General features: G+C 40.2%; 1 protein-coding gene across 2 annotated transcripts; it reads right to left on the bottom strand.

Annotated features, from left to right (window-relative positions):
• Positions 1-2,229: 2,229 nt before the first annotated feature.
• Positions 2,230-9,835, bottom strand: LOC106821264 (forkhead box protein N4-like). 2 transcript variants are annotated; one of them, XM_014825999.1, is made up of 6 exons: positions 9,704-9,835; positions 8,899-9,553; positions 7,284-7,326; positions 5,256-5,445; positions 4,670-4,842; positions 2,230-4,056 (listed from the first exon to the last, which is right to left on the bottom strand). In XM_014825999.1, the coding sequence occupies exons 2-6, from the start codon at positions 9,522-9,524 to the stop codon at positions 3,811-3,813; spliced, it is 1,278 nt and encodes a 425-aa protein (XP_014681485.1). In that variant the 5' UTR covers positions 9,525-9,553; positions 9,704-9,835; the 3' UTR covers positions 2,230-3,810. The 2 variants fall into 2 exon arrangements, with proteins under 2 accessions (XP_014681485.1, XP_014681484.1); XM_014825998.1 differs by having other exon boundaries at positions 2,230-4,080; positions 9,704-9,834.
• Between the last annotated feature and the right edge of the window lie 2,118 nt (positions 9,836-11,953).

Here is an 11,953-nt window from a genome sequence, read left to right as displayed (position 1 = left end):
ATCAAAGGCGCAAAATAAAGATTCGTGATATCAACACGTACGGTTTACGCCATGTTAGATTAAGTATAACGACCACATTACCAATAACATCACCAAGTGTTATCATGAACAGTGAGCCAAATGGACTACATTTGTTAACTTTCGATATTAAATCGCTAGCGTTAGTGGGAGGGAGAATTCTGTGATATCGATTGTAACACATTATATATATATTATATATATATAACACCAAATACGTACCGTACTCATAACAATCCCCAAGGCCTGGATGAAACCTCAGATTAGAAGTGGAAACAAATGCCGGGCGGCACTCGCTCGGAACTGGGTAAGGGGTGCCTCCGGGACCTTGAAAACCTGACCCTGCCGCCAAACCGCTTTGCGGCCTTAAAATACACCCTGTCCCAATATACTGCACTAAAAAGTATACCCTGTTGCATATTGCACATTTCGGTTATGTCCTGTCCTGTCAATATAGGCAGATATTGGTCCAATATCGGCCTGGTGATATTGGCCCAATATTGTTTTTGCCAATATTGGCCCAATATCTGCCTATATTGTCCAATATTGGCCCAATATTGGTCCAATATCAGCTTGATGGTGTTGTATTAAGATAACCCTGTGCCCATAATGATGTTCGGAAAATTACCCTGTGCCAATAATGTTTGGAAAATATACCCTGTTCAGCGGCACGTCCCAGTACCTTTAACAATGGAAGTGCCCTCCCCCCCCCCCGGGCAACAAACGTTCCGGATAAAACATAGTTTGCTGATGACAGATAACACTAATTTCAAGTAACTTGAGACAAAAGCAAACAAACGCAGGCAAGCAACAATATGCTTCAGCTTCCAACGAACGCAGCCACCATACTACTCGATATCGACCAATCAAAACACAATTAAAGGCGTGTGCGCTTCATCCAATATCATACCAAAGTTATGACACTGAACGGTAGGAGCTCTAGTTTGGGAGAAGTGGGTATATTTACGTAACTAGGCAATGTCAAGTGGGGAAAAAACAGAGGAAGCGACAAAGGTTATAACACAAATTTACATTAAAATGGTAATAAATTAGTTTAATGCCAGGCAATTAAAACTCAACAAGCACATAGGGCCCCTATCCACGTAATAAAATATCATTTTTTTGTTGCTATTCAGTTAGTTTTACAAACGAAATAGAAACTTGGAAAACAGCAGAAGAAGAACAATAAAAAACTTCAAACATTCCGGAACAAATGTCCATTGTACTTTCTGGCAGGGTAATGCGTTCTTTATCATGCTGCATACATTGAAAGACACTATTAGGAACAAATATCCATTGAAAAACGAAGAGAATGAATAAGGCAAGCCAAATAAGACGCAAGTATGTGGATGGTTTAGAGGATAGACCATTCCACAACAACCACACTTCCACTACAAAACCGGCAGACAAAAGCTTACCCTGAAACTCACAATAGAGACGTTCTAAGAACGCTAGATAAGGGGAGATTTGTAGATAAGATAGATAAGAGAGATTTGTTGAGGCCGAACTGAAAGAACCAAGAACAGTCTGGAAGGAAATGTGAACCGATTCCACTGCAGGAAATTTGTGGAAGGCCTATGCTCCCTTGGTTGAGGCAAGTACTATGAACAAATACGAGCACATACACACATGCACGCACGAACGAACGACCGCCAGAACGCACGCACGCCCGCCTGCGCGTTTTATATATATATCCGTTTCACCGTTTGTATATTTTTAAATGCATACTTAATATGGCGAACGAAAAATGCAAATAATTATATACATGTTCTGATAAAAAATTGTAGAAAAGGAATGTCATTTATTTACAATGAACGTGGCAAAACGATACAAACGAGCAACAATTTTAGACTGGAAAAACGGGGATATCAAAAATGTACATCACAATCATTCAGACACAAATCTCAAAAGCCACATACAATTACAGCATGTTAACATATTCCCGTTTGATGTCAACCAGCGCCGTTACACACGGCACTTGCTGTTAGCTATTCCTGTCATGATCGTAAAATGAGTGATTATAACAGTTATATAATAATCACATTGCCAAATCCTGATTACATACATAAAACTGTACATCTCTCACCGCGTTTTTCTCAAACGTCAACTCGGGACATGAAACAAAAACTCGTTTAGGATACAGTATGTGTATTCTGCGAGTTCATATATATATATACACATATATATATATATAATATATATATAACACACACATATATATATATATATATATATATATATATATACAGCCAACGTTAAAACAGGGAACCCTGGATGAATAATTGATTCACATAATAAACTCACCTAAACAATACCTACAAGTATATACTGAAATTCTTATAAGCATTCATCGTTCGTAGAAATAATTATAGCCAATAATTTTTTAGATCATCATTGATATGCATTTGTGGTAGTCTATATATATACATCGTCAACATGCTGTGCCATATCACCGCGATTGTGTATAACAATCATAATAGCCTATAATACCCTGAAATTTCAGAGCTGGCACCGTTTTTCTATCAATCTACTCGCACGACCTACTATCTGACCACGTCTTTCCTACTTATTGTTGGAGCTACACGGTTAGAATCACTTCGAGACATTCAGAGTTTTGAAATGTCATGTACACGCAATTTCATGAAACAGCTAGGAGATAGTTGTGATATGCGTGTGCCAAAAAGTAGAAAAATCCATGGATTTTATTATAACGTGCACGAACACAGGGCTATCTCGTTACAGATATATACGTATGAGATTTCTGATCACACGCGTAATAGACAACATATTTGTCTGCCTGCATACTTCCCTGATGATCGAAAGATCTGTAACCCACGTGACGCAGCGACGTCATTGCCCGTCACACTGCGACGCCATTGTAAACCTTTGGATTAGCTCAACCTACATTGTCATGTCAGGGTGGTGCAGATCATAAGCGACATAATAACAATGTGTCTCGATGTTCACAAACCTTTAAACATTCCGACTCTAGACAGATGAGCATACGATACTGTGAAGCAGACACAAGACAAATGCAAACATTTCAATTTGAGCAAAACGCTTCCGTGGTACGAGTGCCTACACGCGATGTAGGCAGTAATGGAATGGGATTAGTGTCACCTCGTCAACGAGGCAACAGGTGTTTCAAAAAGCTTCCTGTCAGCAATTAAATAAAATAAATACAGCATAGACAGCATGGGAAATCGATATTATACGAAATTAAATACAACCCAAATAACTCTTGATTATATTACAATGCCTGGGACTATTTCATCCAGCTTTGGTTTAAGAGAAGTACGTGAAGGAATATGGGACCAACATCAAAATAGATAGGTCTCATATAGTTTGGTACAGCTGTAATGTCAAAATATCAATACCTATACACACTTAAATCTCCTCCCGCACGCATGTATGTATGTATGGACGGTCTTATTGGCATAGCTAAGTAAAGTTATGTAAGCTAAGTATGCTAAGTATATGTTGACAATTTCTTGCTCATTAAACAACCATATCTGATAGATTCTTCGTAACTCTGTGGAAAAGGCACGTTCGTAGGTATGATATGGGTTATATGACATGGTGAACTCCGGAAATACACGTGCTCTCTACCCCCGCTCTCTCCCTCTTGCACGCGCCTCTCTGTCACACACGCACGCACGCACACACACACACACACACACGCGCGCGCGCTATCTATATCATCACCTTTTTTTTCAATCTCTCGCTGCCATGTCTACAAACATGACTTTTATCGTAAGACAACGTCCTCGTTTGGCTCATCGCATTTGTTAACTATATGAGAGCCACTGGTTTGTTTCCAATATACAACTCGCCGTGACTCGAATTGTCCGTGTATAACTTGGTGTTGTTGTTGGTGTTGTAGTTCTGCGTATAGACGTAGGTACCGCTAACCGCAGTCTGAGAAATGTCGTATGGCACAGACTGGGCAATCGTTGTGTGAGGAATACCGGACGGCACAGCCTGATCCTGTCCTGGACTAAAGTCTCCCGGTTCCTGGGCGTCAGACCAGCAGTGACTCTGCGGATGCAAGAACACACCGTACTGAAACCAATGCAGATAACGTGTGTAAAGAGACGCAGCTATACGGAGAGGTTTTGTTAAGACTATAATACGCTACGCAAACAAAACATGTACACAGTCTTAATCAAATAAAATGACAATTGTACGATTATTTTACAATGGGAGCATTTGTTGCAGACATGTACTACTGTAGAACACAACATGTGAGGTTGTTATGAACATAAAACAAACGTGAATTGCTGTAAAGCAAATATGATGTGTTGCCGAATGAATATTTCTATTAGGAGTGTATACTTGTTAATTCTATCAATAAAAAAGAGTGTATATATCAGAAAAATATTGGGAGACATGAATACATATGGGATAAACAAATACGCATGGTGTGCAGTACATGACGTTACAATTATACATAGTACGTGCTTATATACGTGATTAAATAGTACATTATGTTACAATCCAATGAAAATAAACGTAATCCCACTACACCCAACGAAATCTGTATGTCTGCCTGTCTGTCCCTCTGTTGGTATGTCTGCCTGCCTGTCTGTCTGTCTGTCCACCTGCCTGCTCAGCCTCGCTTACTACCCCCCTATGTGTGGGAATGTGTTACCTTCATGTTAATATCAGCCAGGGTCGGATCGAACAGTTCAGCATCGGCTGTGTAGCTGCCATGCTCCATGAGCGGCTCTGCCTTGATCTCACCTAGTATCGTCTGGGGAGGCGTGTGCTGTGACACTGGACTAGGAGACCGACAAATCCCCTTCTCTATGAGTTCGAGCTTATCTGTAGACACGACAGCAAATGGTTAGTATTTACAAAACGCGCGCGTTCAAATAAATTAATTCTGTGATCATCTGTTATTATAAATTCACTGCATTGTGAAGTTCCAGTCCTTCCTACTTTTCGGAAATGTCACGTAAACGTGCTTATACGAAACATATAAAACAACATATTTAGACGTGGGAGTATTAGTTAGATCATCTACAGATTAGATTACTATAGAATTATTATTTATTTAAATATAGTTAGATGGTTTGTGCCTTTAATGCCAAATTTAAAATGGCGTTATATATATGCATTTTATAAGCGTAGAATAAATGTAGAAGTAACTCATGAAACCTGTAACTAAATATATAGTAATCTGGGGAAATTGTGACCATATTACATCTCTTGGTGCCATACGAGTTACGCCATACCCGGATTAGCCATGGCTCGTTTGATGGCAGCGGCGTCCTTCTTCCGCCACTTCAGGCATTCCTCATCCATCTTCTCAATCTTGGCCGGATTCATTGCCCAGAGACACCCTTTCCTCGAGTTTCCATGACCCGTCGGTCGCTCAATCTTCGCAAAACACTTGTTTAACGAGAGATTGTGCCTCACTGAGTTCTGAAACGTTAAGGACTATATGTCACACTTTTGTCAGGAGCATAGATCTTGTTAAAAACAATTATTTCTAATAAAAAATATTACGTTCATGCAGAAACTCTTGCTGCCGAAAAATTTTGTTAAAAACCAAAACTAAAACTAAACTTAAGTGGCATTAAAAACTAAAACACCAGGGGCCGGTTTCACGAAGCGTACTTAAGTATTGAATCGTTATTAAATCACTAATCATGATTAACTTTCAATCATTATAGTTACAAATTAATTCCTTTTCATGTACCGAACTTGAAAGATAATTTTGGCGTATTGGTCCGCCATATTGAATACCGTGTAATTTGTTTTAGACTGGTACTCGCTCCCACCTTGATTACTCGATTCCCATCGAGTAACTAAGCCGAGAGGGGAGCGAGTACCAGTCTATTCATGTTGAAGTCGGCTAATTATGTGATTAGTTAAATATGTACTTAAATCGCTTCGTGAAACAGATTTTTGAGTATGATTAACTAATCATAATTACGGGAAGTTAAGTATGATTAGTGATTTAATCATACTTAAGTTAAGTACGCTTCGTGAAACCGGCCCCAGAGTGATTTGCCTTCTTGGGGTGAAAAGCAAAATCGCTCACTAGAAGGGAGATGCATGGGCCCGGGCGGCTGCATGGGTCGCGTGTTTCTGTTTACTTATACTGTGAAACAGTTTAACAAAAAAGCGTGAACAAATTCCTATTACGTTATTTTCATAGTTTATAATCTGTTAACGTAAATAAATTGCCAGTACTATTTACGGAATATCCAGTGTTGAAATACAGCCGATTAAACTAGGAGCGAAGTGCAACGATTTTCTCTTGCGGAACATAAAAATGTTTTGTTAGCTAATGCCGATGAGAGATATAATCAAGAGCATATAAAGAACTCTCTTTATATGCTCTTGATATAATTAAAGTACGCCAATAATTAAATCGTTGCAAATTAAAAAATAATAGCTCATGTATTAATTAACATGATTATGTTATCTGTCAATAGTTCCAAGTGCTGCGTCAGTAATCACATATTATTAGAACTTCCGAATGCACATGCGTATATAGGAGCTGAACGAAATACACTCCTTAATTTATAATAGCCTATTAGCATGATTAATTATCACTGCTGTCTGCGTGACATACGGGTACAATAAATATAAATATATCCGTCAAGTCCGAAACGTGGCCATCTGCAGGGAAGGTAACGCTATTAGAAGCTAATTGGCAGTGTATTCATTACGTGGCCGCACGCAGCTACATTGTCACGCGCGCGTGGGGTTGACCGCTACCTATCAGCACCGGACTGGTGTGCACACAGAACCGCGTCTGACGACGACACGTGAGTAAACAATGGGGCAGGTGTCCGTGTGTATTTTGTGGATTTTTAGCAATTCTTGTGACGAATTGTTTGAAATGCACAAAATACCGAATGAAATGTTCGATATGATTATAGGATAATAAGCGTAAAATGGAACATGACGCCGTTTAATACATATGTCATATAGTGTAAACCATTCGGAGGCGGTGCGTACACAACATTATGTTCATGTCACGTCCGCTTTCTGGAAGGCATTTAGATACGCAGAAAGGGTATGGATAAAATTGCTCATTACTGTAATATTAGTGGAAGTGAGCGTATTTTGTCAATACGCAGCCTTCAATCTTTTCAATGGTGCGGGCCCATTATGAATACATTTATCGGCATATAGTGCTATATAATCAGTAATGCATACAGCGCTAATACAGTAAATCTCAGATGCGAAATTAATAATAGAGCGTATCAATTAGTGATTTAATTTTATCACATAAAACAATCACCTACCTTCCATCCCGAAGGAGCCGTTTTGAAGTAAGGGAAATTTTCTCTGAAATTAACAAACAAAAATGGCTATAATACGATCCAGAGCACATAAACCAAAATGTATCAATCGTCCTCTGGGGCGATATATATTATAATATATATATATAACGATAAGCGTACATAATTAGAAGGGACACGTACAGTCTTCACCACATTACTGTATATGTACGAATGAAAACAGTGGAAAGGGTCGTGACATAGATATTACCGTCTAAAGCACGTGTTATTGTAACGTACTGTACGCGGATATATGAAAGCACACAGGTATGCAGATCCCCTGTTTCTTTATCCTCCAAAAGTTTCAGCACTTATTGCAAACAATACAAGAGGTTTGTTGCCCTTTGCGGAATGAAAGAATTTGACCCATTTAGTAGTAGACCTGGTTCTCGTGCCACCAGTAGCATCAGTACAGCGGGGGCGCACTTCACACCTAGTATTTACACGAAGAATAGCAGGACCAGGTCATGACGATAATCGTTACATTTGTTCTAGTCAATGGGCTTCGACAACACTTACAAATGTCTAGGGCGTGCAAGCAAAGTGAGCCATAGGTAATCAGGTGTGAAAATCATTGTGCTGGGAATTACGTAGGCGCGCGTACAGTAGCTTAATTGCACCTTGACCATATTGACCGCATCCACCTGTCATAGCCGGCATAATATTGTATACACTTGTGGGTAAAATTAATACAGCAGATAACTGAACATATTTTTCTCTTTTAGCCCGAATATTATGGCGGTGCATAACGGAAACCCCCAAAGTGCACGAGGCATGGCGAGCAACGGTTATTCCCATCAAGCTACACATGCATTTAAATGTCGCGCTCTTCCCCATAGAGCAATCTGCCGACCATAACAGAAGCTTTACACGCCGCACACGGGGTCCGGTATATGGTTTTCTATCAATGGGGTATTATATTCCCGAAGCTATAATACATTTAAAAACCGTTGGCGGGCTGGCGGCCGTTTAAATGTCTCAGGCTCGGGTCGTGAATGGCCACGGCGACAGATGGCTAGCAGCCAACACCTGCTTGCACCTGCCAGCGGTTTGAACAGCGCAGTGGTGCATAAAATGCAGGGGCTCAAATCTATAACTGATTTTTGGGATATAATATCCTTCTCGTAACTGTCACATCGTTAACCGCACTGGCTCGCTTGGCCAATAGCGCACGAGCATGGTCGGTTAAAGAGATCGCTGCACGATATGTACGCAACGACAAATATTGCAAGTAAGAAATGTGCACTACCAGGAGTATATATTTATATAATCCACCGCGACCCGCAACTGCTATACTAGTGGTAAAATATACTACTACGCTAGAGTGGCAATACCAATGTTATCTATTATATATATATATATATCAGGAGTTATATATATGAGACAAATATATATATATAACAGATAACGCTAGTATTGCCACTGCCAGCCAAAATACACACACGCGCGCGCACACACACATATAATAACAGGGGAACTGTTAAACCCAAACACACTGTCTATCAATATCCGTTGATATGGACTTTACACTCCTGCTGACGATAGATATACAAGGAATCTGAAAGATGACCATGCTTACATCATGAAGTTGTATATGTCGCTCACAGGTAGGCTACCACTTTTACTGTTCTTCAGTGCCATTGCAATAAGGCAGCTGTACGAATAGGCAGGCTTCTCCCATTTGCTCTCTCCGGGTTTCGGCTGCGGCTGCTGTGCCTGCGGTATGTGTTGCCGAGATAAGTGAGGTATCGGCGGCCCGTGTAGATGGGGTTGCCTCTGCTGGCTATACATCGGAGGAGGATGTAGAGAGAGGTTTTGCGCTGTACTTTGGCGAATCGCTCGCGGTGGACTATCGAATGAGTGCAGATTGTACGGTGGTGGCTGAGCCTCCTGCGGCAAGCCCGTCTGAGGGTCGACCATAATCACTGTTCTTCCGTCTCCAGACAACTGCTGAAAATTACTCATGTCGACACTATTTACCCACGAAAGACTATCGTGAGTCGGGTGCGATTGCGGCCACATATTCACAAGTACGTTCTGTGGCAATGCTTCTGAGGGAGCGTATTCCGACACTGGGTTATCGTGCGATCCCATCATGTGTTGTTCCATAGGAGGTGATTGCATATCACACTCTATCATATCCTGAAGCGACATGCTCTCCTGTCCCGCGTTTGCGCGAGACATGACAGGGTCGTAGTACTCCATCCTATCTACGATGGTAACGCACCGTATCCCTGAAAACAAACACGCCAAATAGTTATCGCAATCAGTTATTAAACCAGTCGACAGTACTAGTACTAGTTTTAACTTATATTGTTTTTCCACATAAATTTGATATCTTACTCTCGATCGCGTACTCGTTTTACTAAAAATAGACAAGTTACCTGCAAGTGGGATGGACGTCTATTACCTGCAACTGTTCTATACGAAACTTCCTCGAGAATGCAGCATGCACGATCTACACTTGCTGCCGCCGCACGCGAAGTCCCATGCTCTCGCTCATGATAGTAATCGTAGTACTACTAGAACGTACGTTGTAATGACCTCGGACAAAGAATTCAAAATAGCCTACTCCCATTGGCTGCGGGCTGCACGTCACGGATTCCAACTGGCCCCGTTCTGGTGGGATTGGCTTATTCAAACATTACGCCCAAGCACTTTCCTTATTCGGTAAATAATAGGCACTGTATATAGAAAGATATTGTTGAAAACACATAGAAGTTCAGTTCGGTCCACGCAGAGTAGTCATATATATATATACCTTTAGATATATACCTTTAGATTTGCGAATACAGAGAGAGGTCCAGGATTAACCATGCGTATGAAGTTCAAGGTGTCGTTGTGTATCGGCATTGCTATGGGTTGCCATGGCTAGTATAGTTCTGAGCGAAGGTATGATAATAGCCGTATCAGTTATGAGTCTTATATGACCTAATTAATTCGTGAATTAATTATTTACATATTATTGCTAAGACCGTTCATTAAGACTAAGCCGAATGGCGGCGTCGAAATTGCTGTGTATTGTCATCGTCGTATAGTTATAGAGATCTGTTTCTGGCGCAGTTATGTAATGTTTTGAACCACCCTTTCGCCGCAGTTGGCCCACATGCTGCCAGATGGCGGTAGACACGTCTGTTAACTTGCTACATCGATCATAGCTGGAGCACGTGTTCAACGACCGAGATGAAGTCTAGAAATACAACCATGAACGGAAGCTGTAGGGATGACACTAACATTTACCCACATATTTGCTCATATGAGACTGTACCGCCAGAGGCACTAGGACATCTAGTATAAAAGCGTAGTCTCGTGCCCATGATCGATGAGTCGTAAGCAATGAATCACTGGCTTCTACTCGCATAGTCTGTAGGTCACACTAATTTGTACTTGTCAAAAATGTTCTACTCCGTACAAACTGAATAGTATAAAACAACTGTTGGTGTTTTTGGTTATCTTTCATTACCACTTCACATTTGGTATTTTTGCGAAATTTTAACACCCACGATGCGCATATCCCGACTTTTCCGAGTGTTTACGACTATTTAAAAGAATTGAATCTTTATCCGGAAAAAGTTAAGGAATACATTTAATGAGGGAAGTACTGTTACTTTAGCACGTTACCTAGTAATTTAATTAACAGTGAAAGGCTCGAACCTATACATCAGTAACGTGAACAAATATATTGTATAGATTCGTTCTACCGATGTATGGTACGTACAAGTAACAAGTACAATATGGGCACCTATTTGCCACCATTTCCTCTTTCGTCGCCGAAAATTTACTACGCGGAAAGAATTTTCAATATTCTATATATTAAAAAAACTACAGATAAATCATAATAACAAAGATTAACACAGTATACATTCTAATGAAACACGTTCGATGAACCCTTCCCAATCAGACAGACGATGCGGAGCTAGGTTCGGAAGGACCTCTGAAATGAAGGGGCATAATAGTAGTAAAGTAGCAATGCCAGATTTTATGATCTACTGAGAGCTGTTATTCTAAGTTGCATTTTATTACTTATATATTCAATTGCTGTAGATAATACTGATTTAAATGCCGCACGCTCCTTCCGTGAACCTATTTATTTAATCACAGGACGTCAAGTTCCTATTTTTTCCTATTTTCTGGGCAATTCCTATTTTCTCCTATTTTCTGGACAAATTCCTATTTTTTCCTATTTTCTGGGCAATTCCTATTTTCTCCTATTTTTGAGGGCTTTTCATTTTTCTGAATCCAGAATTGTATGTATCCTTCTCCGAATGCAGGAATTTACATTTCAGGTGACCCAATTTTTAAAAATTTCCTGGGAGAAAACCCCCAGACCGCCACCCCTTACTTTAAATTAACGTAATATATTCTTTACTATCACAGATTTTATTTCATCAGGCCATCTAATGAACGCATATTCCTATTTAACATATTTGTGCTTTATAGTAAAAATTTATTGCACAATTTCTGAATAATCTTATATCATGGGCAATTTGTGCATGTCTAGTATTTATTTTTAATCATTATCACTACTATTTTGGAGTAGTCTACATGCAGGCCCGTAGCCAGGGGGGGGTTCGGGGGGTTCGAACGAACCCCCCCCCCCCGAGCCCCCACCCCCCAAATTTTTTTTTTTTTAA

This window comes from Priapulus caudatus, unplaced genomic scaffold (genome assembly GCF_000485595.1).
Source record: "Priapulus caudatus unplaced genomic scaffold, Priapulus_caudatus-5.0.1 Scaffold66, whole genome shotgun sequence".
NCBI classification, from domain to species: domain Eukaryota; kingdom Metazoa; phylum Priapulida; class Priapulimorpha; order Priapulimorphida; family Priapulidae; genus Priapulus; species Priapulus caudatus.
The sequence above is the reverse complement of the archived record's forward strand: the minus strand, read 5'-3'. Positions and strand labels throughout refer to the sequence as shown.